Here is a 27079-nt window from a genome sequence, read left to right on the forward strand (position 1 = left end):
CCCAAGAAGCAACTGAAGCTTCGTCGTAGAAGTTTCCCAAGAGCAACTGCAGGTATCAACGCCATGTGTGTAGTAGCTAACCCGTCGGGATGTTTGAGTTTGCTCGGAAATGGACATATGGATGGTGGGTTGGATAGCGGCGCTGTAATAGTCCGGTTCATACGATAATGAACGGAGATCCATTGTCACACCGTCTGCCCAAATTCGACCTCGTCAGCAAACTCTCGATGACTTGGTTACATCGAGGGATATGATGCTCGTCGCGAGGCTTGCAACACAGTGTCGCAGCGTCTCGTTGTCATGCCATCGAGTGCACCTCAAGCTTTGATCCTGGCTTTGATCCTGGCTTTGATCTTTACCTCGTTGACATGGGTGTTGGGATCTGACTACGGCCTCAGGGTTAGGGGCTGGTCTCCTGTGTCGAGCCGTTGGGTATCTCTTATCGGTGAGGTAGCCGACTCCCGACCGGCCTGAATTGTCCGGTTGACGAGCTTGCGGCTTCTGCCTGAGGCACAACTTTCGTCTGGCCAGCCACGAATCCTTTGTGGCTGTCTTCCGGATGCAGGGGCTGGTTGGTATAAGGGCGCGCAGCAGGTTCGTGTGCTTAGCTATTGCTTGCGATGTCGAATTTCTCTCTTAGTTTTGGTAGTTGGAGAGATAGCGCGATTCGAACGTCCGACCGAGAGAACGTGATCGGAAGCATCGAGGGGTTGGAGATGGTTGGTTGAGCTAAGCAGAATAACGGCACCGGCTGGGTCGAAGTTTGTCGATAATTATTGCATTTATATATCCAATTCATGTTTCTATAGGCAGCATTGAACTACTGCTGCTTTCATTCTCGATGCAAAACGCCCATGTGAATTTGCTGGAGGAATGGGTTGTTTGACGATGGTCTGCGTGGGATGGTCGTACAAGATGTGCAGCTGCCGATGGACATGCATGAGCGTGCATGTACGCAACGGTGTTGCGAAAACGACGTGTATACCGGATTTGAAAGTCTCAGCGTCCAACCTTATCTCGTTCTGTGTTCGCTGAAGGGCTTGATTTTGCCATCTTCGGGTCTGGCGATACCTCGAAGTAATACTTTTCGGGATACAGGGAGCGACAAGGTCAGGAGGTACACCGAAGACCTGAAAGGGTAATTATGTTGTGTTCGAGTGTTCCGACAAGCTGTTGGAAGAGACTACCAAGAGCATCGGCTGGAGAGTCGTCAGAGATGCGTCGCGTCGATGCTGTGATCATTGTGTCATTACCACCAGGTGGCTGAGAAAGGACGTGACGGGCATCTAGATACACATCTTTGGCGCTGGCTACATGTAGACCGCCTGCCATGCCGTGCACCGTATTTAGCATGCCCACCGTCGACGGGTCCCAGTTGCTCAAACCATCGAGAGTGACGAGGACGACGAACTGTGCGGCGCAAATGACCAGATCGTGCTGTTGCGGTTTGGCTGTCCAGTGTTGAAGAACCAAAGTGCGCTCTAGATCTCGTTACGAATCGTCGCCGGTATAGCATCTTAATTGTATAGGGCTCCTGAGATCGGAATTAGAGATCGAGCCAAGAGCGCGCCTCGGCCCGCAATGAGCGCAATCCATCGTGCATAACCAGTGATGGCGCCAATGCACGATTGAGGCGTGGTTGACTCGCTTGTCGAGCAAACGAGATCAATTTCAGCCCATGGAAGCTCGAACACAAATATTCCCATTCAGCAGCGCGACACCCCTCTCGCCTCAACGCCGTGGAATTCAGCTTGCAGGCTGTGTGAGGGTTTGACGGTACATTCATCGGCATTGTGATCGCTCACGACTTTCCAGAGTATGTCAAAGCGCTAGGAGTTTGAGTCTGCAGGATGCAAGCTGGGAAGAGGCTGCACCATGGTTTGATGGATGATCCGCGAAAGGTACATCCGTACGCGACGACACATCGCCTGGCAGGGAGTCCAGTGAGGTGAGTGTGCAAGACTGGAAGAGGCGGTGCTACAGCGATGACGCAGGGATACAAGAAGGACGTCTACACTGCACATGTCAGCCAAATACCCGTTATATATCCTTCGAGGCCTGATATCTTTTAACCTGCCTGTTGTTCGCGTACAACCACCAGGTTCGGCAGTGGCTTCTTTGGGGTCTGACGTCATTGCCACCACGATCGCAGGCACCACGACGACAATCCTTCGTCTTACCTTTCGTGCTCATTCGCGCCTATGCTAACGCGTACGGGGAAGTCTGTGCCAGCGTGGGGACCTTATTTCGTAACTCGCCTACTGCCACGACATGCGGAATTACTCTCTTGCAGTGTTGGAAGATACCATCTGGACCTGCGATATAAGGCCTGTCTGCTATCCGGCGACCAGCGGACTAGCTAGGGGGGTTATTTCTCTAGAGGTCAAGAAGACTTCACGACGACGCTCCGTGGTGCTGTTATCTGCGTCGCCGTTGGATCCTTGATCGCTAACGGCGATGATGTACACAGCCGTGCTCGTGGTATGCATTTCTACAGAAGAGAAAGTGGAGACACGGTGGTGAAGGGGGTGGATCCCAATATGCTGAACATGGCCGTGGTACCTGAGCGGTGTTAGTGAGATGGAAGCGTTTGTGGTACCGGCACAGGCGATAGGGCAGTGGAGCACATGATTGCGACAAAATGCGGTCGTTCTAGTCGTCTTCGGCATGGGTGCCATGTGGGTCTCGCGATGTCTGGAACGCTGGATCTTTGCTAACTCGATTCAGTGGCTATGGCATTTGGCCGCACTGGGTCACGCTGCCGAGTCATGCTTGTGGAGTAATCGGAAGTACCTGCACAACCCCATGAGGGAAGGTGAGCCAGCTGCCGCACGCTTGAACCAATCACAACCGGACAGTGACCGGCTCAGTCTTTCTTTCGACTTCGTGCCTACCAGATCAAGCAGCCCTGCTCTGGTCAATCTTGTTCAGGGAGGATGGGAGTCTTTAGCCATATCTCGAGGGGTACTCTAGCACGGCCGAGATATGCTTGATCGTGTTCGGCGGCTGCTGTCCGTCTGTTAGCCGCATCAAGCGTACCTGGTACAGGCACCGATGAGGGGGTTGCCATGACCAGGACCAGCATTCAGCTTGAAATGGTTCCCGCTCGATGGGTATTCAGCCATCGATTGCGGTGGGGCAACGACGGACGGATTCGATGATTTGGAAGAGGACGTGCCTGTGGTGTCCGCTTGAAGAAATGGTCAAGGCAGCTCGCCGGTTAGGCCCACCAGAGAGGAGACGGCAGCCTCAATTACCGATGGACCGGAGACCGCGATAGCGCAGGCAAGATCGGAGTCCCCTGCATCATCATCGTAAAGTTGCAGTCGCATCTTCCACCGGCACAAGAGCGTCTCAATGCGTTCGCAGCGCTCTCGCGACATGTGCGCCATGCTTCTTCTCCCTGCGCCTTGAAATCCGCCGCACCTACCCGTCCACGCCCATGTCGGCCTCCACACCCGCACCCACGAGTAGCAGCCATGCAAGTGCAAGCAGCTCGCGCCGCGTACCGCTGGACAAGCGGAAGCGCACCGAGACGAGCTGCGACAAGTGCAAGTCGCGCAAGCAGAAGTGCCGCAAGGAGCCCGGCCAGGAGGCGTGTCGCTACTGCATCGTGCACAACATCGAGTGCCTGACGACGCAGCCGCGCAAGAAGCGCCTGTATGGCAGCGTCGAGGGCCTGGGCACCCGTCTGGCGCTGCTCGAGGCGCTGGTGAAGGGGCTGTTGCCGGAAGCCGATGTCTCGAGTACCGAGGCTCTGCGCCAGCTCGCGACGTCGCACGGCATCCCGCTGCCAGACGCGGCGGCCAACGACGCGCAGGGCGACCAGGACGACAGCGGCGAGGGTGAAGGCGACGACACGGTGTCGCTGCTCCCCGACCAGCAGGGCCAGGTGCAGTACATTGGGCCGGGCAGCTCGCTGTCGTTCCACATCAAGCTGCGCACGCTCGTGGGACGCGGCGCCCTACGCGAGTTTGTACTGTCAGTAACGCCCCTGCATGAAGCCTATGGCGACATCGACTGACTGCTCCACCTCTAGTTTTGGCAAGAACGCAGCCCAGGCATCGTCGCCTACCGGCAGCGACGACCAGCGCAGCCTGCCAGGCCCGACCGCCGCCCCGACCGCCCACAACTCCGTCGCGGTCCACGGCCGCCACCTGAACCCCAGCGAGCGCCCGAACCTCGAACTGCTGATACGCGCCTTCTTCGAACACATACACCCGGACTTTCCCGTCCTGCATGAGCCCTCGTTCCGCGAGGCCTACGACGCGTGGCTGGCCAACCCCAGGAGTGCAGACCCGGCATGGCTGTGCACCTTTACGTGTGTGCTGCTGCTCGGTCGACGCGTGGCGCGCATTCCCTTTCCAGAAGACCAGGAGCGGCTGTGGTGGCAGAGGACCCAGACGCTCCTTCCTGTTGTCATCTTCACCTCGAGCATCACAGCCATACAGGCCCTGCTACTGGCTGCGATACACCTCCACAACACGAACCACCGGGACGCTTGCTGGAACCTGACTGGTGCCGCCGTCCGTATAGCGCACGCCATCGGACTACACCAGGACAAAGTGAACGCTGGCCAAACACCGCTGGCCAGGGAGTCGCGCAAGATACTGTGGTGGACGCTGTACGCTTTCGAGACGATGCAGGTATCCTCCTACGACCGTCCGAGTGCCATTGAGAATCCTGGCGCAAAGACCAGCGCCCCTAACGAGAAGATTATCGGCGGCCCCCCGGAGTTCTTCGCATGCTCAACGCGCCTGTTCATACTGCTGGGCCTGACATGTCGCGCGCCCAAGACCGTCAAGTCCAACGCCAGCGATGAATCCTACGTTGGCCCCTTATCACCCGCCGCCGGCGTGCTCCGGGATCTAGTCCGATGGAAGGAGCAGTTGCCCCGGCATCTCCAATACGAAGCCATAGAAGCCTCGCCCATGCAACGAGCCCTGATGCTGATGCACTGTGTATACCATTATACCATCATTGTCCTGTGCCGCTCAGCCCTGCTTGCCCGCGCTTCTACCCTGACCAAAACTGGCCAAGACTCCACAAACTCTGCTCTCACAGCCATGGCAGAAGCTTGCTCAGAGTCTGGCCGATCTCTGGCTAACATACTGCTGAGACTCGAATCTTTAGGCAAGTTCGATGCCGTCTACTCGTGTGACATTTGGTACACGCTTGCATCGAGCTCGGTACTGGTCCTTGATCTGGTATGCTTGAATAAGCTGGGTGGTACGGACATGTCCGAGTCCAGGATTTTGTTGTCTCAGCTCGCAGATCTGGCACAGCGACACAGGCGAAATCCATTCATGCCTGGTACTATTGAGAAGTTCGCTTCCCTCGTCCCAGAGTTGCATTCCATGGCCGACTCTCTAGCTTCGCCCGTCAGATTTGCGGAACCGGAAATGGAGACCCACGACACCGGGCCGCAGAGCTCACTCCCAGCGCAGCAACTGTCACAGCCTGATGCAGTACCGCACATGTACCATCAGTCACCACCCGGCGTGGGCACGTATATGTATGCGGATCCTATGCCAGGTCGTATATACCCAGACCAGGCCTACATGGCGCCCTCAATGCATCCTAATGCCCGGTTTGATAGAACGACACAGATGCAGTTTATGGACTTTACCATCAACAACATCCATGAGTGGAATTGGGCGGATATTGGGACAATGATTGGTCCTGAGGGCGTTCCGAATATGCCTGGAAACCCTCATGTGCATGGACCGCAACCGACGGGGCCGAATTAATCGCCGCCGACGAGGACGATGTAATCTTGAGAATATACCCCAAATGCGAGAGCGAGTTTAACTAAACCTTACTGGATGTCCTGACCAATGTGATAACTGGCTTCGAATGTTTACTCTTCCGTATCTCAACCAAGATTACAACCACAGGGTCTACCATGAGTTGAGAACGATAGAAGGTGCTTCTTGTTTCGTCCGCAACTACTCGCAAGTCTAACCTGGTCAGTCGAAGAATGAGGACTGGTAGGGCTGAAAGCACGTGGGCTTGGCAGGTCCGCACCAATCACATCTCTTGCTCGTACCCGCACTCGCACTCGTATCGCACCGTACTCGGACTTTGACGTTGCCAAGAAGAAATGTAACAACGCGTACGAGACGGCGGAGCATACAGACGTACGCGTTGATGCAGGTACTAACAAGCAGAAAATGTATATTATGCTTGACGTACTTCATTGTACCATCTCACAACAACGAAGATTAAGTCCGACCACTACGATCAAAACTACGACCGAACTACGATACGACTTGTACGAGACATTGACGAAATCAACACCATCTTCTTCACAACCTCAACATGGGAGTGTTCAATCTCCTTGATAAGCCCGTCTTTAGCAGCCGCTTCAAGTTCCCTATTCATATCGCTCAAGTCGTTCTCGTTATTCTCGCCATTGCCCTTACGCTTCCTCGTCTGTTCATTACCAATGTTCCGCGCACACGAGCAAGCACATATGCGTTGGGCATGGTATGTTGAAACTTCCTAATCTGGCTATACCACTGAGTATCAATCTGGTTACTAATTCTTGTACCTAGGGTGCCAAATCCCTCATCCTACTCATATACCTCATACTTTCGGAGCATAGTCCACGTTTCCAACGTTGGCACAGTTACAAAGCGCATGCCATAATCAGCTGTATTGAGGTTGTGTTCTGGAGTGTAGTTGCCGGTTTGATGTTTCAAACCAATCTCAGCTATTGCAAAGGGCCAACATGCGGTCTTAGTTGGGTCGTAGTCGTCATCGCCATCGTCATCGTGTGAGTTGGGTAACTTTCTCATCGACTCTTAAACTAACAAATAACAGCAATTCTGAGATCATCGTCGCAGGAATCTGCATTAAAGAATTCCGCGAGTGGAAAAGTGCAGGAAAGCCAAAGTCAACGACGCAGCAGCACACCCGTCGCCCCGCATTCGACGAAGAGGAAGTCATTCAAAGCAGAGCCGAGCGCCCGAAAGAAGCGCCAGTCCAAGCCGCCGAACAAGCGTACTTCCAGTCTGAGCGACGGCACTCCCAACGCAGCCACTCCAGACATCACGGCGAGTCACTATGGGGGACTCAGCGTACTCCACGATCCCCCCGAAAGGAGCGTCAACACCATTCTCGTCGCTCCGAAGATCGTACACGTGAGCGGGAAGAGCGTTCCATGCATGAGATGGAGGAGCCACGTTATGCTGAACATCAGCAATATACGCCGAGAGAGCCGCGGTACTAGTCAGATTACGCCTTCAAAGGATGGACTACATGCAAAAGTTATGAGCATATTCTCTTTCATCTTCTATCGAATTGGTTGTAGACATCAATGCGGACTGGTGTAAAGGAGTAGAGGGATTTGTAACGGGGCATCTCGCTGCGCGCGCCTCTTGGACTTTAGCTACAACAGGGTATCGAATATGTACTTTTCGAACAGAATATCGCGGTGACTCATTTGATAAAAAGAAGAGGATCATATTCGCGATCGAACTCTGAACAAACAAAAAACGCCGAACACTCCACTAGCATTGTGACAAAGTGTCACCGGGGACTACAAGTAGACCAAGCCGCAAAGTGCGGTCCGCTAATGTGTGTTCGACGGGGAATACACCACTATAATTAATATATACATTAGCTGAGATCGAGATCGAGACGCGCTACGCATATCAGCTCAGTACAAGTGAAAGAAGTGCTCTCCCCCGCTTTTTGATCAAGTTTCACAGCCTTTTTAGAGGCGTTGTAGGGTATAGACAGCGTGTAAGCTGGTGTAAATGCGTAGAAAGGTCCGTAACAAGACTATCATATACACATCTTGATGTCGATCATCCTTAGATGTAAGGGCTAGAGTAGCGGTGCCTAGGATAACGCGACGCAAGATGCTTGAGATATCCATGGGAGCTCTGAGTGACATGTCACTCTGGGCGAATCTTCTCAATCTTAAGTAGGGTATACAACGAATACATGGACTCCGCTGATGTCAACTCGCTACACAGAAAAGATACATCTTCGTTAAACCTACTGACAGTTGAAACATTGAAGAAGCACAGCAATACAGTCGCACCTCTCGCTACGTGATGATGAACCATCTATTCACCCAAAGTGTCATGTAGTCGCCCGGTCGAAGTCTTCCTCATCACATCTTTCTTTCTACAGGGTCCATATACAAGTCTAACGCATGCACGATATCTACTCCTAGTCTAAATGACCAAACACAAACTTAGCAACAGTGATTCAACAAACTTTGCCCTATCCGATGTTCCTGGCGTCCTCCTAGGCTCGTTGACAAGTGTGGCTGCATCGGTGTCTGCGTCTGTTTCTTGCGACGTGCGCATAGCTTGACCGGCCGATGAGGCTGTGTCTTCCTCTTGCGCTTTTGAAGAGTTAGTTGTGTAATGTACGTAGCATGGGGCAGAGCACAGGCCCTCATACCAGATCTTGGAGTTGGAGGCGGTGGTGTCATAGCGAGACGGCAGTGGATCTGGTCTAAGCAGGCAGAACGGAAATGTTGCAACTGATGTCTGACACCTTAAACACGATAGTGATAAACGTTAATTTTCTCGGCGACGAAAATCGCGAGGTTAAGTATGTTCGGCCTTCTAATCCGGCTGGGAATGCGAAATACGAGCAGGAATGACCGTGGCCAAGCAATAGGCGCACGCTCAGCGCATGGCTCGGGAGGAGTCAGTTGTCAGCAGGTCAAGACATGACTTGGCTAATGATTCGAAACATAGCGAATAGATTCATTTCCATGTTATTTGGTGAACGAGTCGCTAGGTCCCATCGTTCCACGTGCGCTGCTTCCCTTCTCATTTACCGTACAGACTGCGCTTTCTTACGACGTGCGTGATGATTGCCTTCAGTTGGGTAGGATACGTGTGACGCTGTTCGACAAAGGCGTCAACCTTGGCCTGATGGTACACTTCTGGCGGTGATGCGATGCATGCATCCAGTCCTCCAAAGTCTAACGACCTTGAGCGCGCCAAGGATACTCCCACTGTTCTGTCGTGGCAGGCAGTTGGCCGAAAGCGACTGAATGCGTGTTGTCATGTACCGGTGATTGAATACATCTGCTCATGCTCTTACCTTCACATTTCCTCAATCTTCCAGCAGATCCAGCCAAAGCACTTTCTGCTCTTTGAAAGACTCATCCTCGACAACACCGCGGAACGCGACCTCGGCCTCCAGCAGATCTGCTTCGACGTTTCTCTCTCCCATCTCTCCTTCCTGGTCACTACCACAGCTATCGTTGCGCTTCTCTAATGCGTCAAGCATAGCCTCGCCCTTGGTCTCAAGCTCTTCAATGCGCTCATTAGCCAACGCCAGTGCTTCTCTCAGCGTAGACTCGGTGTCTGCGGCGGCTTGTGTAGTGGCCGAGGCGCCCTGAGATGTGTACCTATGCAGCGTGGCCTTCAAGCTCAGATTGCGCTGCTGCACCTTGTCTTTGGCACGGTCGCTCTTCTTAAGACGGGCGATGGTACGCATGGCATCGTTAAGCTGATCGACAAGCTTGTCGTGCGCGGAGACGAGGACCTGGAAGCGCGAGTAGAGTTGCCCGCCAGCTGTCCTATCCTCTTCATGGCGGAATCGGAGATTGGCGTTTTCCTGCTCGGTCTCAGCGATGACGCAAGTTTGGTGCTCAAGGTCCTGATGGGCGGCCTTGAGATCCATTTCTTGCTCCAGAGCGAGCGAGCGCCAGTTGTCCCGGTCACGGCGGAGGCGAGCTGTAAATGATTGCGCCCAGGAAAGTTCACTTAGTAGACCCTGCTTCGATCTCGACGTTGTCTGTGGGGACTTTGGCGATGGAAGGGCGTGTTCGTGGTTGGCGCTAAAGCTTCCCTCACTTGGTAGGCGAAATTCCAGCGTCAATGGGCTCGTAGGCGCGGAGGCATGTCGTGTGAATGATCTGAAAAGTCGCGACTTTGGGTTTGCGGTGACGATATGCGCTTCAGATACAGCGGCTGGCATCTTTAGTGTTGTAGCTGCTGGCGTTCGGGTACCAAGGGATGTGACGAGGGTTGCATATAATGGTGGTACTACAAAGAAGGTGAGACAAAGAGATGGTCTCATGTGTGGACGTTAATATGTACAGCCAGCAAACGAGTGTGCTGTTTGAATGTGGGGTTCAACCCTGGGTGACTGTCGCTGCAGGTCGCGTGTTTTACGACGCGTGTCCACGTGCGAGCGCGACCGGATTGCCCGCTGCTTCCGCATTCACCTCGAGCATGTACAGTACGAAACTACGAGATGCGCAAGTAGAAATGGAAGGATCACCCGATGAATATATGAGGACGTAGTGGGAAATAGGATGAAATTCAAATTACACGAATCATGCTGTTACTTACCAGGCGCTCTAATGCGACAAATACAAGAGAATGTATGCATCATCTCACAGAGCTACGGCTGCCGCGAGAATACCCACAGCACCCACCATGGCCATCGCAGTCGGGACAGATCCAGCAGGTGCCAAACCAGTGCTCGGTGTTGAAGCGGCCCCGGATTGAGACCTCGAAGGCGATGTCGCTCCTGTTCCTGATGCCGAGCCAGTAGGTGATGGCGCTCCAGTCGCTGAGGCCGATCCTGGGGAAGACGCACCAGTTGCGGTGACTAGTGCAACCACCTGGTACGCCTCCATCTCCTGTATCTCGCTCTGCGACAAGACGCTTGTGGACGCGACCTGGTCGGCCTGGTCCGGAACGTATCCGCTCTGGGTGACGTCGCAGGTCAAGTCTGCCGTTGACATTGCGCCCTGCCAGCTGCAGGCCATATCCATTGTCCACGCGCCTGGAGTCGGGTCCGTGAGGTGCATCTCGTACTTCTCAGGGCCTTGTAGGATGGTGTAAGGCTCGCAGAAGGAGTAGTCCTCGTTGGAATCATCGTCCTGGCGGCGTATGCGAGGCGCGGGTGTAGGCGAGGGAGTCTCGGAGGGGTCGTCTGTGATCGGTACTGGCAGTGTTAGTGCAATCTCTCGCGACGGGTGCATGGCGTACGAAGATCAGACGGCACGACTGACACGCCGACTCCATCTGACGGGCAGCTGTTCTCGTAGGTTGTTGCGCTCGCATCGGAACCGAGCACGGTGAGGGTGCTGTCGAGTTGGAAGAAGTTGAGGATCGTCGCGGACTCTTGCGCCATGGCAGCGCCGGCGAGGAGCGGGATGTAGCTGGAGGGACGCATGTTGGATGACTGGCGACGGCTGATGGAGAGGCATCGCTGTCACAGCGGATTGGGCCTGAAGTTATACATTTCCTACCTGTCGAAATCAATACTTCATGGTGTTACCGACGCCACCATGCCTTGCAATGTTAGGCGACAAATCGCAGCCGCGGTGTGCCTGGCGTTGTGATGATGCATCAGCAAATACGAGAGGCGGCGAGACGCGCTACCTGAATTTGTTGCTTCCTAAGCTCAGGGGCGCGCGTGGCTGAACTGTGATCGACTCATAGTGACAAAGATGTTACGGTAGCATGGTGGCACTCTGTCCGAGGAAAGACCAGAACCAGCCCTCGAGGTGTCTACATCGCTCCAGAATGTTGTTTGCTTTTTCCAGCGAACGTAAACTCTAGCAAAGCCGACTGGTTTCTTTTTGGCATGAGGCGGTGGGGACAAGGGGAGTGTGATGATGAAGGGTGCCCAGGTGCGAGGTTGGGGTCGTGACACGCATTAACCCGACTTCAGCGCACCGCACTCATGTCACAACAGAGAAGATAGTGTGAGGGCTATGTAGCAGCTGAAATCTGGGCGTGCACGTGTGCAGTCATGTCGCAACATGTGTGGAAAAAGAAGCCCACGCCCGTGAGGGGTGTCCGCATCGTTGGGTAAAAAGAAAGACATTTTGCAAATGGCAAAAAGAGATATTCCGACACCGGGAATCGAACCCGGGCCTTGCCGGCACTGCGCTGCAACAGCGAGCTTACTCTGCGATGAGAGCGGCAAATCCTAGCCACTAGACCATATCGGAAATTGATGGAAGAATGAGGCAATTAGACATATAGAATTTCAGTAAAACTTTTCCGACGAAAATTGAGGGGTCGAAGTTTGCCGGACACGAAGAGTTTGCAGACAGCAGGGTGGACCTCGACATGGGCTAGGACAGCAAGTCATTCATCGTTGGATCATTATCAGGCAGACTTGGAAAACGCTAGTCATCATTCATTACGTCGTTATCAAACAGCAGCGCAGTGAACAGCCCAGAAACGCCCAAGTACGCTGAAGGTCGACGGCGTCGACGACAATCCCATAACCCGACCCCACACATTGACAATCTGAACACGAAAGAACCATCCCGTCATCCCATCACCGGCGTATCCGCTCTCTCCGGCAATGACTGTGCAATCGGTGCCAACCCTAGCAGCTTCATGCCATTCTCCAGCACGACTGCAGTCGCTTCATAGAGCGCAGCGAAACCGGGGGTGACCTTCGCATCTTGATCCCCCTCAGCATCCTCGGGAAGACATTCGGCAAGCTGCTCAGTCACACTGGCGAGATAAGTAACAACACCAGCCGGCTCGAGCGAATGGTAGGTCGCATTCACGACCTCCGGGTACTGGGCCAGAATGCGCAGAAGATTGGCCGGGTCTTCTTCAGCCAACACTTCGTAATCTTCATCCGAGAGTTCAGCTGCTGCGTCAGCGCCTTTGAGTAATTGGCGGAGCTTGGTCAGCCAGTACTGCAGATCTGGGCCCGACCCAGGCTTGAAGGACGCCATTGCACCGGTATCGAAGGCATGTGTTGCGGTCAGGCGAGTTGAGAGCTCTTGCACGAGAAGTGACGAAGTCGCCAGTCCTTCCCTAACATCATCCAACCCACCTACCACTTCGAGCTTCTCGGCATCGGCTTCCGACAACGCAGTCATCGCTTCCTCGCATGCGTCCAATATACCCTGCGGCTTATACCCTCTGCCAAGCGTCGCCGCCATCTTCGACACCTCGCTAAATTTGACGTGTTGAAGCTTGTCGGCGAGCTCTTTCATGTCCATCGCCTCCAACACCTTGATGAGCTGAGTAAAGTGGACGCTATTGTCGCTGGCAACCACATACACCATCTTGTCGAACGAGTACTTCCTCGAACGCTCCAACACTGCGGCAAGGTCTCGGAGGAGGTATGTGCTGCTACCAGAGCGGTCGCGAATGATGGCCGTACCAGCCTTCGCACCTATGTTCTGCATGTGGATAATCTGAGATCCTCCACTCTCTTCCGAGATACCCTTCTCCTTCAGCATTTGCTCTACTTCCACCATAGTCTCAGGCTTGATCTGCGACTCGCCAGAGTACTCATCGAAGCGCACACCAAGGCGCTCGTAGAACCTGGTGTAGTTGTCGATATTGGCATCTCGCACACGCTTCCAAAAGGCCACAAGCTTCTCGTCACCCTCTTCCAGCTTCTTGAAAGCCTCATTGCGTTCTGCAAAGATGCCCTTGCTTTCGATCTCGGCCTGCGCTTCGCCTTTGTCTTCGCCTTCCTTCGCAACTTCGTCACGCGCCGCCTTGCTCGCCGCTTGTTCCGGCTTGAAGTCTTCCTCAATCTTGTGGTAGACCTCCAGCAGGTGTCCGACCGGATCCGCCGCATACGCTTCTTCCGAGCCGTACTTCGACCAGCCAACGTACAACAACGCGATCGGCTTGCCCCAGTCGCCGAGATAGTTGATGCGCGTTACGTCCCATGCCATCGCCTCGTAGAGTCGGCCGATGCATGCGCCGATGATTGTGCTTCGCAGGTGCTTTCCTTGGAACTCGCTGGTGATGTTCGGGGAGGAGAGCTCGACTACGAGCTTCTTGCGCGCATCCCCAGGAGACGGGATGGATCCGTAAGCATCTTTCCGGCTTGAGATGTACGGTAAGAGGAGGCGGGTTAACGACTCTGGCTTCACGAAAACACGGAAATGAACACCCTCTAGAAATGGCAGGACGAAGAGGGGATGGTCGATTGGGAACTAGGCTGACTTAGCGATTGCTATGTCATACGTCGTCAAGCACTGAAGGTACGTACCTTCTTCATCAGTACCACAGCCACTTCCTCAGCTTTAGCACCAGGCTGAAGCTTCGGAAGTATGACCGCCAGATCGCCATTGAAGATGTTGTTTGGCCATTGAATGGATTTGTAAGCTACGTTGATGTCACAGCCGACAGCGTCTGCCAGTACTTCGGCAAGGTAGGTGCGGTACACGTCGAGCGGATTCGCAAGCACTTCCGCGTTGTTGACCCCAGGCATGGGAACATTGAGATTCAAAGCACTGAGCACATCTTCGAGTGCCTCCATTTCGACGTATTCCTTTGCTACGTTGCTTGTTGACGATAGCGTCTGAAAAGTGTTCCAGTTTTGCTCTTCAAAACGAAGCTTCCGGAAAACGATGCGGTACCGAACGATGAATCAGACAAGATAGAGCCTTATGGCACTCAGAATGGGTCTAACAGCCTGAAATGCTCACCGGTGAATCTTCTCAGCCTCATCGTGGAGGCGCACGCTGCCACGTCGGCTTGGACAGCGAACCTTGGACTGTCGTGTCTCTCGACAATTGGTCTGCCTCATGCACCTCATCAGCCATGATCAATGAGATGAAGGTATGCAGTATCTTGGGTATGCGCGTATCATCGGTAGGATACTGATGCGTCCCATCACCCGCCCGCTCGTATGCAACAGGGCGGGGTAGGTGTTGCCATTCTTATGCGACCAATGGCGCATCTTCCTTCACACATTCTAGCTTAAGTCTCCTTATGCGGCCGTACGTCACAAGATCATCGCGGTACTCGAATGGTTTTTTAGACCTCTTGGACGAGTCCATATACATTGCCGCTACGTCTCCGTCTTCTCGGACTACGAATAAGTCTGCCTCCGCTGTATGACATGCTCGCTCGTTGCGGTCTTCGTGACATTCGCGCGACGGGTGTACCTCATGCTCTCCACCCGAGTTGCAATAGTACCGCACCATTGGGGTCGGTACATGTGTCCTTCCCCGACGACCCGTACAAGATGAACCAACAACATTAGGACCAAGTTGAACCCGATAAAGGAAACCAAGTTGTGCTTGAAGTCCATGATGGGTTTTTCAATAGCGAAGAAGGATATAACAAGACCGAGCGGACCGAGCCACTGCACCATGAGCATTGCGATGTAGTTGTTTTGCTGCATCATTCGAGCCCCGGTTGACGTTTCTTCTTTTTCGCACTGACTCTGTACGCGCGACAATGTTCTATGGAGCCGCCTCAGTTCTTCGAATTCTCTGTTCATGTTGTGAAGCATCTTAGGGAATCTCGAAGCATCGGATCCGGCGGTTGAATTAGAAAAGTAATGGTAGTCTCCGTTTGCTCCGAGGAAGATGTCCCACACATCCAGTATGTCTTCCAGAACCGGCAATGTCCTGCGTAAGACGCCAAGCAGGCGATGATGCCATCTCAAAGGGTGAGACATGCGCATGGTGAAAGCAAGCTCTACAGTCAAGATGAACCCTTCCCATTCTAGGCGTATTTGTCGGATCCGATGACTCAAGACCAACAAAAAGTACTCTCTCGGATCCCATATCGGGCGGTTTGCGTCCTCCTCCCCCTTGGTCATTTGATCGGCGTGCTTTCCATCCACCGAGAACTCGTTCTCACCAAATTCTCGGTCTGCGTCAAATTCGGCATCCTCGAATCCATAAGCAACATATTGCTTGACACTGGTACCACAGATCGTGAAGGAAATCTGAGCGGGATAGAGACCAAGCTCGCCGGCCTTACTTGTTTCGGGCAGCACTTGGGCTACAAATGACAGATCCATCCACTCTCGACGGGGTTTGAAATTGGTTCGCTTTCCGTGGAATGTATCTGTTCGCATCGCAAAGAAGGGCAGATGGAAGCTGAGTTGATAAGAAGAAAACCCTTTTGTCTAGTTATCGATCAATAAGCTGGCCATCAAGCTGACACGTAGGATATCTTACGGAAAGGCTAATGCTCATCGATGGGCGGAGAGTATGGTATTTAACGATGACATCTGTGAGAGCCTCATACTGATGATGCGAAGCTGTCTCAATGAGCGCCAAAAAGTCGTGGCCATCAGGATTCAATATGAAGCTGCATGTCGGCGTCAGCCCAATTGTAGTCCAACCACAGTTGGCGGTACTCACATCAGTCGCCGGTCCGAGTCTGGCATGTTCTCGGCATTGAATCGCTGATATGATCGGTTAGTTACGGCTCGTCAAGGGTGGAGTTGAAAACAGGTCTAGTGGCATAGGTTGATAGTTCTTTTGTAACACCAATAGCACCAGAGAGCACGCTGTCGTGGAGACGGTGTTGTGGCTTTGGTGACCCTTTAAGATCCAAACAAGAAACCCAATAAAGTCGGGAAATTGGGGAGTAAATACCTCTTCCGAAAGGAAAGTGTACAACATCTTCGCTGTCAATGGTACCCTGGGACATCTCGAGGTAGGGGAGTATCGAGCTGAAGCGCTCTGTGAGTAAGCGTCTCCTCTGACACCTGGATTGGAGTTCGTAGCAGCATCTTGGTCCACGTTGCTCCGGGATTGTTCTGGAAGACGAGCCAATCCGCCATCGCGAAGTTCCGCGATAGGGGGCGAAGTAGATGAGTTTGGATAGTATGCGCTATAAGTCCGGTCGTCCAACCAAATGGTTTCCTTGGTGGGCTCATCGAGGTCAATCTTCTTGATGTTGCCGTAGAGTCGGATTATGGTCTCTAGGAGTGGTGAGATGAAGTCGTCTTCGTAAACACGCATAAAAAGCTCAATGCTTCCGACTTCAAATTCCGATAGCAGAAGTCGCAGCTCCTTCACATAGGGAAGATCCTCCTTGGGAATGGAGTCATTGTCGTAAGAATCGCTCCATCGCTTTGCAAATGAGAAAAAGAAAGGTTTCTCGCTAACAAGGCCACCTAAAGACATGGCATCCCTTTTTGAGTCAGTGAAGCTCTCTAACCAAGGGGCTCCTCGTTGCGGTGCACATACCTGCACGAAGGTGCTGTGGGAGCAGCTTGCCCGTCTTTGTAATGGTCATGTGTCATCTGAAATGATTCGCGTTGGAAAGGTGTTTCCAAGATACACGAATTGCATTTTCTTTGACACACTCAACATGCCAAAAAAGGTGAAGTGCGAAGCCGGATCTCGATATCTTTGAAGAGATACTCGGAGGCTAATTTATATGCTTCTGAGCACTGTACGGAGTTGAACGCACGACACGTTGCGCGGTGTTGCCATCGTTCTCAGCTGTCAAGGATCATGTCTATCCTCTTTGCTGTCTCATGGTCACACGGCACGGTGTGAGCGCATGGGCAAGCACATTGCGGTGTCGGAATTGAACACCTAGCTAGCTGCGGGCGTTATTGCGTCACGAGGTTTTCGTGAGGCTTCCATCTTGCCTTCTTTTCAAAAGGCGTGAGTGGTTATGCTGCATAACGTGTAGCCGCCGCGTTACAATTCATATTAGCCTCCGACTTCTGCCGGTAAGGCAAATTCCGGACGGTACGAGGAGTACTGAAATGCAGGAGACTAACCTTTAGATTCAATTACCACGAGCTCAGTCTTGTGCGACACAGGGCCAACGAGGACCGGCGCTGTGGTGCGATCAGTGGCGTTGGGCTCCGGCGATAGCCGAATCTCACTGCATGAAGGACGTTGGGCATTTGGACTGCGCCAGCACTCTCGACTGTTGCAGATTGCCTTGCGAATCATATACTGAAGGTGAAAGATTGCGACGAGAGTGCATACCGATGAGCGGCACTTAGATGGTTGGGAAATCCGAGGCTAAAGCACTGGGCATATCATAGCCAGCCACATTAGGAAATGAGAAACTGATACGTGCCAACTCATATTGATCGCTCTGAACGCGGGTGTGCTTCATAGCAAGCGTTGTATAAGTCATCAGATCAGAATTTGAGAGAGAAGTTGGGAATAGGGCTGGAACTGTTGTTTCGTTTTGGGGATATTTGTAGTCGATGACAACAGAGTGCTCTGCTGTCTTTTCACTGCCTCAAAAGGCTGTCGTATCGAAGCTAGACACGCGTTAGGAAGGTACGCCAAGCTATGACACATCGCAGAGACCTGGTAATCGCGTGGTAACTCACCGGTTTCTCTTCCCAATGTCTGGCACCCGGTACGCCCTGCTGCAGAACCACGGTACTGTCAACAATAGACATCGTGTCCAACGTTTGTTGGCTCCGTCTCTGTATGTTCATACCCGACGATAAAGGCTTGGGTTGACTATCATACGCAGCAGACCGGGATGTTGTCCTGCTACCCAAAGTTCGTGATGATAGCCCTCGTCTCGAACAGGTCAAATGACCCCCAACATAGGAGTGAGATCCAGCGGCAGATGCTCGAACCTGGACCCGTGTTGTCGTGCAGTATGCGCATCTTCCATAACCACATCCCGGGCAGCCGGCATACGAAATAGGTATGCTTGATTTCCCGCATTGACACTATAAAGTCAGGGTCTGGGTCGCGAACAATCGCATGAGGCGTCCACTCACACAATGCCATATATAGACGTGTTTCTTCTTGGCCTGTATCGGTGTGAGTGGTATACGTCTCTATTCGCCGACTCTTTCGTCTCGAACATACCAGGGTTTGGATAGGTGGAATGTGAGACCTAATATATAGATATAAGAATGCCATTCATATCCCAATCGTGGAGGACGCATACCGTCTCATCGGCCTTGATTGTACAGCCATTGACACAGTTTTCTGTGACTATTTTGTTCCTCTCTGACTGCCTTCTAAGATATCAACACGGCTGCAAATGAAAGACTATATAGACAAGTTCTCTGGCACAGATGAGCTTTCGCAGCTTATGAAGAAAAGTCTCACCGCCTGGTCTCCGAACGCGGTACAATGCTTTCGACGAAAAAAAGAACCACTGCTCTTGCTTCCTCAAGGTATTTGTGTTCCCTGTGTAGCGTCCTCAGGGACTACGAGGTCTTGTGAGTCCTGATCGTGACCATTTCGTGTCACTCTGAGCTGTTGTATGGCATCGCACGTTGATGGGCATACCAGCGCCCAATTTTAACATGAGATGGCGGGGTACCGACCTGTTGGCGAGAACCAATGACAAACAATCATGCAGTGTGCAATGACATACATGGCCGATTGTCGGGACTTTGCACCGTATGTTGGGAAGAATCAAATCTCCCGGCTACTCGATGCACAACTTGCTAGGGTTCGGGAGAAGAGGATTGCGAGTGGTATGTGTCTCGCCGCCTGGAGGGAAGAAAGATGGGAGTCTTTTGGACGATAAGTAAATTTGGTGCATTGACATCGCCGGTGAGCAGGGTAGGATGTGTTGCGACACACATTGGATGGTGAGAAAACATGGTACAAATCTCGAAGCACGCGACGGCTGTGGAGGGGGGCCGGTGATTTATGGAGGTCGCAGATCTTAGCGCGAACTGCGCCGTCACGGTCGCGCAAGGAAGACGCGTCAAATGAACTTTTGACTTCGGACATACGCGCTCTCGCACAATACGATACTCATTGCGCGACTAGCCATCGTATAAGGGAACTGCCACATACTCGCCTACGCAGTCTCCTCCAGGCCCAGAAAGTATTCGGACCCACTCTCGAACTATGGACCTGCAAGCAGTGACATCACGACTGCAGGAGCGACTGCAGTATGCGTCTAGAGCTACCTAGAGGAGGTTTGATGGCGACTCCATTTCACTCAACAACTTGGTATGCTCCTACCTTCTCAATTCCTCCGCTCATCGCACTCTGCTCTTCGGCACATCAGTACTCGTCCATTGCTGACAAGTCCACTCAAGTATTCTCCATTCATCGCTACCCCGCTATCCACCATGTCGGCGAACTCTCTGAACATCAATTCGACTCTGAGTCTTCCGAACTCGCAGTACAAGATTCCACAAATCGGCTTCGGAGTCTACCTGTCTCCAAAGGACGTCTGCGTTGCCTCATGCAAGAAGGCCTTCGAGGCAGGATACCGTCATATCGACACAGCCCAGTACTACGCGAACGAAGAGCAAGTTGGTCAAGCGCTGAAGGAAAGCGGGCTTCCTCGGAAAGACGTGTACATCACGTCCAAGATCTTAAGCGCTGGAGAAGACGTCGAGTCTACATACAAGAAGGTCGCCGAGAGCGTTGAGAAGCTTGCCGGAAAGGATGGCTACGCAGACCTGTTCCTCATCCACAGCCCCAACGGAGGCAAGGAGGCGAGGAAGTTGATGTGGCTCGCGCTGAAGCAGGCGCAGGAGAAGGGCATCGTGCGCGACATTGGTGTCAGCAACTACGGCATCCAGCACATCGATGAGCTCGCCTCCATTGATAGCAAAGCCAGCCTACCTGCTGTCAACCAGATTGAGGTTTGTCAAACCTCTCATTTGATTGCACAACCGGACTGATAGATACGTTTAGCTCCACCCCTGGTGTCAACAGCGTGAGGTCGTCGAGTACTGCCAGTCCAAGAACATCGTCGTCGAAGCCTACTGCCCGATCGTCCGCAACGAGAAAGCCAACGACGAGACGCTTGCCAGCATCGCCAAGAAGCACAACAAGGAGCCAAACCAGGTTCTCATCCGATGGAGTCTGCAAAAGGGCTACGTTCCTCTTCCTAAGAGCGACACACCATCCCGCATTGTTGGCAATGTCGACATCTACGGTTTCGAGCTTGATAAGGAGGATATGGCTAAGCTGGACGGTCTGGATCAAGGAGCCAAGGGCGCTATTGTGCAGGCCGTAACCAATGCTTAACTCGCGTTTGTTGCCTCGCACATCATTAACAGGCGTGCAGGTGAATAACAGGTCGAGGGACATGGCGAATGCTTCCGCAGCTGGAATCAGTGCTATGCGTACGATGTTGGAGGAAACCTACAGGAACCGGGCGCCCACGTACTTCACGCCTGGTTCTCGGTTCAGTGTACAGTTCTCAGACTGGATTGACCGACGAGCATAGCTTCTCGCTCATGGTTGGTTTACTTGGATCCTGTGTCGTGTAGCTAGTTCACGTACCCACATATGGCCTGAATGCAGATTCCGTCAACCAAAATTAATTATATGCTCACAGGTGTAGGACACCCCTGAGAGGGCTAAACTTGAAGGGTAAATACAGTTGTAGCTATGTTGCGTGAAGGCGTAGCTGTGGATGCTGTGGAAAGCAGTTGTATCTCCCTAGTGGCAGGGCGCGATCGTGTTCCATGTTGTCGTCAACACGACGCTGCGGAGATGTCCTGACTATGGAACGATAAATGTAGTCGCCAACCAAAGCCAAGCTGGATCGTTCCGTTCACGCATTCGCGTTCCATGGTTTCAAAATCTGGAATACCCCACCAACTGGATCAGAAACCCCGCCACCCCACCTCATGCGACCGAAAAGTTTTGCACCCTCGCACTTTCTTGCGCACACAATCGCGCGTGCTAATCTGCCTCGGGCAAGCTTACTTTATAACCTATGCTGAGCTAAAACTTCCATCGGTTTTGTAGTGTACGTTGTTCAACATCCACTTCTCGCTTGCCCCCGCTAATTACCATATAGGTAGCGGTTATCACTCCGGATTCTGATCTCAAAATCAGTGTCTTCCGGCAACCCCGGTTCGATTCCGGGCAAGACCTTTCTTTTTGTTTTGACTATGTCCTTTTGCTAGTGAAGGGTCTCGAATGCTTGATGGACGGTCTAGGGGTGTTTCAGAGTTGTGGTGGTGGTGGGATATTTTTTTACGTCTCATTAGCTTCCGGTGTGTGGGAGTCGTAATATGAAAAAGTACGCCGACGTTTCATGCTTGCTCAACCTGGAACCCAATGTGCGCTGTCTTTCTTTACACTCCGAGCTAGGCAATGACATGCCTGGTCGTACACGATATTAGGTAGTGTTAAGCTTCTCTTCTATTCTTGCAATCCTACAGATGCGTGCAGACACTATGCTGCGTCTATTAATACTAACCAGCAGTAAACATACAGGAAGAAAGAGAATATAAATCGCAAGGCTGCGCAATGCTGTATAGCATGCCGCCTGGTATCACAAAGGAGCACCGCGAAAAGAAGTTAATGTAGCGCCATCGCTAAAAGAACAGGACAAAAGAGAAAGCTGCCGTAGAGTGTCTCTCAGCAAAAGAACTTGTAAACCTTCTTCCACCTTGGCCACTTCCTCTTCTCCTCGCGCTCCTCTTCTATCAGTGCCTGGATGTTGAGCTCGCGGATGCCAGTGACGAGATCCATGTTGTGCGAACGCACGACCGAGGTGCGGAACCAGAACTTGTAGGGGAAGTAAAAGGCAAGGGTGACTGGCAGCGCGAGGTAGACGCTGAAGAAACGCTGGAGACGTTGTGATGTTGTAAGCACGTTCATGTCGATTGGAGCGACGGACACGTAGAATTGTGCAATGAGAACGAGGATGTTGAGGATGAGGCCAACGTAGGATCCAATGAGGCCAGGTTGTGAGCGGAAGGCAAGCTCATCCAAGCTGTGTCCTTGTACCTTCCAACCTTGACGGAAGCGGATATGTGCTAGGCAGATGGACAGCCAGGTAAAGACCGCTGAGAGAGCAGACAGCGCAAGCAGCCAATTGAAGGCGGCGTCCTGTAGCTTACGGTCTGCGCCGGCAAGGAAAGCGAGGAGACCAAGGGAGGAAGCAAAAGCAATGGAAACGAGAGGGCGACCCTGGCGGTCAATGTATGCGAAGATCCTGGGAGCTTGGTGTTGCTCAGCGAGTGCAGCGAGCGTGCGCGAGGAACCGTAGATGGAGGAGTTGCCAACTGAGAGAACCGCAATCATGATGACGGCGTTGAAAACAGAGGGCAGGCCCTGGATTCCGGCGTTTTGGATAGCGATGACGAAGGGCGAGGCGACAGCATCGGCAGAGTTCTTGTCTTGAAGCAGACGCGGATCGTTGTAAGGAACCAGCAATCCGACGATAGTCAGGGAGACGATGTAGAACAGCGAGATGCGCCAAAAGACCTGCTTGACAGCGGTAGGTAAAGACTTGCGTGGATTGGCTGTTTCCGCTGCGGCAAGACCGACGAGCTCAGTTCCAGAGAAGGCAAACGCGGCGTTGACAAAGACGCTGCAGAGACCCTTGAAGCCGTTGTTAAATGGACCTGGATCGCGCCAATACATGCCGCCGATGTAGCCCCCATCTGGGCCTCCGCCTATGTTGATGATGATACCGAGGATAATGAAACCAATTACTGCTGTGATCTTGATAATAGCAAAGACGAATTCGGCTTCACCATACCCTTTGATACCGAAAAGATTGATGACGACGATCAGGACCAGGAAGACGGCCACCCAGGCGTTGTTGTTGACCTTGTCACCATTCCAGTATTCTATTGTAAAGGTCGCAGCGACGATTTCCAGTGGTAGTACGACAAGCCATTGGAGAGCATAGTTCCAACCCATGGCAAAGCCCCATGCGGGATCCAGGAAGCGCGTCGAGTATGCCGAGAAGGAACCAGCGACAGGAAAGAGTACTGCCATCTCGCCCAATGCGTGGACGGTGGTGTACAACATGATACCTACAAGGCAGTAGCAAATGACGAGCGATGCTGGACCACCATTTGCTAGCGCTTGCCCTGAGCCGACGAATAGACCGGTACCTGGTAAAGTCAGTTTGTGGATCGTCGCTTGGTCGACGCATGCCAAACCATACCTATGGAACCTCCGATTGCTATCATTTGCAGATGGCGACCTTTTAGTCGCCGCGCAAGTGGTGAGTTTGCCGTGTTCGCCGCCGCGGCTTCTGGATCGAAGACGTTCCCGTCGGCCCCCATGCTTCCCTTTGGCGTCATAGTCATGGCAAAATTCGGGTCCCGCTTGAAGCTCTCGATGACCCTCCTCCCCAAACCGTCCTGGTACCGTGATGATTCGCCATAGTAGTCGGACCCTTGCGAGGCTCTCCCAAAACTCTTCTCGGTGCCGTACATGTCGTCGTCTATCGTCATGGTGGATAAGCGCAACGGCGCGATGACAAGCGACGATAAAGAGTGTAGAGTGCAGCGGTCCTGCACGTCGGTCGGAGTCGCTGCAGTGCAGCCGTTGGAGGAATCTGCTTTTTCTTGTGCGATGGGCGCAGGGGCGGGATATGAGTGCGGTGCTGACGACCAGACTGGCAGGGCTTAGGCCTATTCTTGAGGCGCGAGCGCATCCACGGAACTGAGGCGCCCAGGGTCAGTGTCCTTTCCAGAGTGCCGGGTTGGGACTATCGACTAGGATGTGCAGTAGCCGGGGTGCAGCTAGATTTGGCTTAGGTGTGGGAGATGTTATCGCAGCGTGGCGCATCTATGGAATCAATAGACGCAGAGCTTGTCCAAGGGCAGAGCTGTGCAATAGTGATGTGATTGTTAGTGAAATGCCGACTAGCAATTACCTTTACCGTTTGCAAGGAGGCTGTAAGGAGCATGGTGAGGGGGGACCGGCGTCCTCATGGACCGGAGAAATGTTGCACATTCGCTCCTTCTTCGCTGAGTTCGCTCCTTCCGCCTCCATCCTTGGCCGCGGCAGACACCGATGACTCCAAACGTCCCAAAAACCCGCAAAGCTGCAGGCGGTAATGTCACTCTCGGTCACTTGACTCTATTCTACAGTTCTCCAGATTTGCGTCTCGCGTGTCGGACTCAGTAACGTCTTTAGGCGCTGGCTGCCGGCGCTATCAAACGACGGCGACCTCACGGTGTCGAGTCCTAGTGGCGCTTGCGTGCCTTCCCCAAGTCCAACGCTGCACGGGCCACCCTTATCTCCAAGCCACCAGCACACTTGCGGCATGTGCGCGCAAGACATGCCACTCACCCCACGTTACGGTCAAACGTCTCCAACCACCCTTCCAATAATCGCTATCGTAGCTTTTAGATGCTCCTTGCTGAGTTGCCTCACACCTCGAGCTTTTGGATTGTGACTACAACCGGCGCGACCTCGGGCTCGACCTCTCACAACACCCGTTGACCCGTCCCGCTGCCGCAGCATTGGCGCATGGCCGACGTGCTGCTTTGGGCCTTCCAAGGTTGCCCCTTCATGCTCTATCATGAGCTCGCCTATGGCCTGGAACATTCACGAAACTAATGTCCCGACAAGTCCTAGCTTCTACCGTCAGAACGGTCAGAACGGCGACGCCATGGCTCGACATGGATGTTTGGCCACCCTGCGTCTAACAAATCAGCCCGGCACATAGCTTCCTGTCGCTATTATGTGTACCCATTACGCGCAGCCGTGTTGATACTTGCTCGATGGATGCGTCGGTAAAGACGGGTAAATCATATCACGTCTTCCCGATCCATATCGCTTGACGACCCTCCATCAACGCATCCTGCCACATGCAGGGGCTACCAAGCATCCTCATGCTTCTCAATTTAACTTCATCTTCATCCGATGCAGGTACAGATGTCGCCTATTCATCGCTTGGTGCTCAGCCATCGGTATCTTGGGAGAACTGGGTATTGTACCAACACCGCGCCGCAATCTCCTTTGAATTGTGTGCAGTATGCCTGTCGACTAGCTCGGCTTGCAGCGAACGTACACGAGCAGTACGCCCCGCATCCTCTCGTCATGTAAGAACACACGCTGGCCCATTGCGAATCAATATACATGTGTGCAACCTGGACCCTTGTACCATTTCCCGTATCAGTCAAGTAACTCTGCCCATTCGCCTGCAAAGTCGAGCATCTCACCTCATCGACGATTAGCCGTCCCTTCTTTCATCGGCAGGCTCTTCGTAAACCTCACATGTGCAATCTCATTTGCCAAGTATCCCTGGCCAGGACGCAGTGTCGTTACGGCTGCCGTTTATTACTGGTGGGGTCAGAAAACGCCCAAACCCACATGGTAAGCCACCACCAGCACCTATCACATTGTCGCAACACCTAGAGTCTCTACTAACTGTTGCATGTTTCACCGACTCTGCCTCGGTTGAAGGCTTTGCACTATCGCTACACACGCATGTAAACCGTGATCGCAGTTTCGCAGGCAGAATCGCGGCAGGATTGGCTTCGTTTGAGATTCCTCCAGTCTTCTACGGTGCAGCGATGGCGCTCGCCGTTTATGCACTGATGCACAGACTGATCTTCCCGGCTGACCTTGCATCTTCCGAGGAAGCAGCTCACCAAGGTGGCGTATCAGTCACCCCATTCTCCCTGACATCTTTTGTGAGTATTGCTTGGTTGAAGGCATACCGCATTCGTTTCCAGGACACGATAGCACCGCAATCCCTTACCTCTCCCTCAACCTGGACACCCCTCTCAGATGTCCGTACTAAGATAATGCACCAAATTCGGACTTGCTCCCTTGTGGTCCTTGCGGCGTTTGACGTAACACAGCGTTGCCGCATCGTTTCCTCCCCCTGCACCACCTCCCACATCTCGGCTGTTGGACTTGTGCCTCGTGCGCATCACATGGCAAACCTCACGCATTGGGCGCAATGTCACTGAGGATAGTACGCATGACTGTCTCAGTAGACTAGAATCAACCGGGAAGCTCTCACAGACAAGGGCATGTCACTGAGCAGCTCCACTAGACGATTCTAGCGCTTCCGACATGTTAGTCGCGTTGTCGCCAACACAAGTTTCAGCCGCAACACCGTTACTTTTCCGCACCAAAGATCACCACCGGAACTTTGTCAAAGCCAGATTTCGTACAAGGTCACACCAACCGTCCCGATTCAACCTCGCCTCCGACGCCGCATGTCCACCACACCGCCTCTTCGACGCCGATGTGCAACGCAAAGGCTTATGTTGAGCGCAAGTATATCCCTACTGATTCAGCTGTTGTACCTGGATACGTATATGCATACACGTGTCTTTGTGCAATGTTGTTCTGCGTCATCGATTCTCGTTGCTTCGGGTGCTTTGAGGGCGTATCGTGGGGCATATATCGACATCATGACGCTGGACTGAGTGATGTATTCGCTGATCGCGACCAGGGACCGGGTTAGTCGGGGATGCTTGTGTTCCCAAGATTGCGTCTACGCAGATCGATATGCAGTACTAACGTTGAACCGTTGAATTCGTATCCTGACGAAATTGCCGTGTTCTTTGAGTCCACACCGCTGGAGAAAAGTCGGCTCGCAAGACAAAGGACGCCGACTGCCTGATGTGGCGATCGTTCATAAACTTTGAGATGAGCAGAATATCATCTAGGGGTTCAATAAACTTCAAACGTGTAGTGGAAATACAGGCG

The 27079-nt window shown here is 52.9% G+C and overlaps 8 protein-coding genes and 1 non-coding gene across 9 annotated transcripts; 3 read left to right on the forward strand and 6 right to left on the reverse strand.

Moving 5' to 3' along the window:
• Window positions 1-3442: 3442 nt before the first annotated feature.
• On the forward strand, window positions 3443-5750 carry J4E86_007776 (uncharacterized protein; the record flags this gene model as incomplete). The annotated part of the gene is made up of 2 exons (XM_051448292.1): window positions 3443-3981; window positions 4040-5750. The coding sequence occupies 2 exons, from the start codon at window positions 3443-3445 to the stop codon at window positions 5748-5750; spliced, it is 2250 nt and encodes a 749-aa protein (XP_051300559.1).
• Window positions 5751-6321: 571 nt separating this feature from the next.
• On the forward strand, window positions 6322-6664 carry J4E86_007777 (uncharacterized protein; the record flags this gene model as incomplete). Its single annotated transcript, XM_051448293.1, has 2 exons — window positions 6322-6489; window positions 6632-6664. 2 exons carry the CDS (start codon window positions 6322-6324, stop codon window positions 6662-6664), a joined length of 201 nt encoding a protein of 66 aa, XP_051300560.1.
• Window positions 6665-9087: 2423 nt separating this feature from the next.
• J4E86_007778 (uncharacterized protein) lies at window positions 9088-9957 on the reverse strand (the record flags this gene model as incomplete). The annotated part of the gene is made up of 1 exon (XM_051448294.1): window positions 9088-9957. One exon carries the CDS (start codon window positions 9955-9957, stop codon window positions 9088-9090), a length of 870 nt encoding a protein of 289 aa, XP_051300561.1.
• A 421-nt stretch (window positions 9958-10378) lies between these two features.
• Window positions 10379-11166, reverse strand: J4E86_007779 (uncharacterized protein; the record flags this gene model as incomplete). Its single annotated transcript, XM_051448295.1, has 2 exons — window positions 10379-10935; window positions 10980-11166. 2 exons carry the CDS (start codon window positions 11164-11166, stop codon window positions 10379-10381), a joined length of 744 nt encoding a protein of 247 aa, XP_051300562.1.
• A 680-nt stretch (window positions 11167-11846) lies between these two features.
• Window positions 11847-11950, reverse strand: J4E86_007780. The gene has a single exon. It is a non-coding gene; the product is annotated as a tRNA-Glu (tRNA).
• Window positions 11951-12277: 327 nt separating this feature from the next.
• J4E86_007781 (uncharacterized protein) lies at window positions 12278-14247 on the reverse strand (the record flags this gene model as incomplete). The annotated part of the gene is made up of 2 exons (XM_051448296.1): window positions 12278-13921; window positions 13978-14247. The coding sequence occupies 2 exons, from the start codon at window positions 14245-14247 to the stop codon at window positions 12278-12280; spliced, it is 1914 nt and encodes a 637-aa protein (XP_051300563.1).
• Window positions 14248-14802: 555 nt separating this feature from the next.
• Window positions 14803-16861, reverse strand: J4E86_007782 (uncharacterized protein; the record flags this gene model as incomplete). The annotated part of the gene is made up of 2 exons (XM_051448297.1): window positions 14803-15747; window positions 16328-16861. The coding sequence occupies 2 exons, from the start codon at window positions 16859-16861 to the stop codon at window positions 14803-14805; spliced, it is 1479 nt and encodes a 492-aa protein (XP_051300564.1).
• Window positions 16862-19764: 2903 nt separating this feature from the next.
• Window positions 19765-20674, forward strand: J4E86_007783 (uncharacterized protein; the record flags this gene model as incomplete). Its single annotated transcript, XM_051448298.1, has 2 exons — window positions 19765-20286; window positions 20339-20674. 2 exons carry the CDS (start codon window positions 19765-19767, stop codon window positions 20672-20674), a joined length of 858 nt encoding a protein of 285 aa, XP_051300565.1.
• Window positions 20675-22021: 1347 nt separating this feature from the next.
• J4E86_007784 (uncharacterized protein) lies at window positions 22022-23856 on the reverse strand (the record flags this gene model as incomplete). The annotated part of the gene is made up of 2 exons (XM_051448299.1): window positions 22022-23511; window positions 23565-23856. The coding sequence occupies 2 exons, from the start codon at window positions 23854-23856 to the stop codon at window positions 22022-22024; spliced, it is 1782 nt and encodes a 593-aa protein (XP_051300566.1).
• Between the last annotated feature and the right edge of the window lie 3223 nt (window positions 23857-27079).

This window comes from Alternaria arbusti (assembly GCF_024043155.1).
Source record: "Alternaria arbusti strain BMP 1465 chromosome Unknown scaffold_11, whole genome shotgun sequence".
NCBI lineage: Eukaryota > Fungi > Ascomycota > Dothideomycetes > Pleosporales > Pleosporaceae > Alternaria > Alternaria arbusti.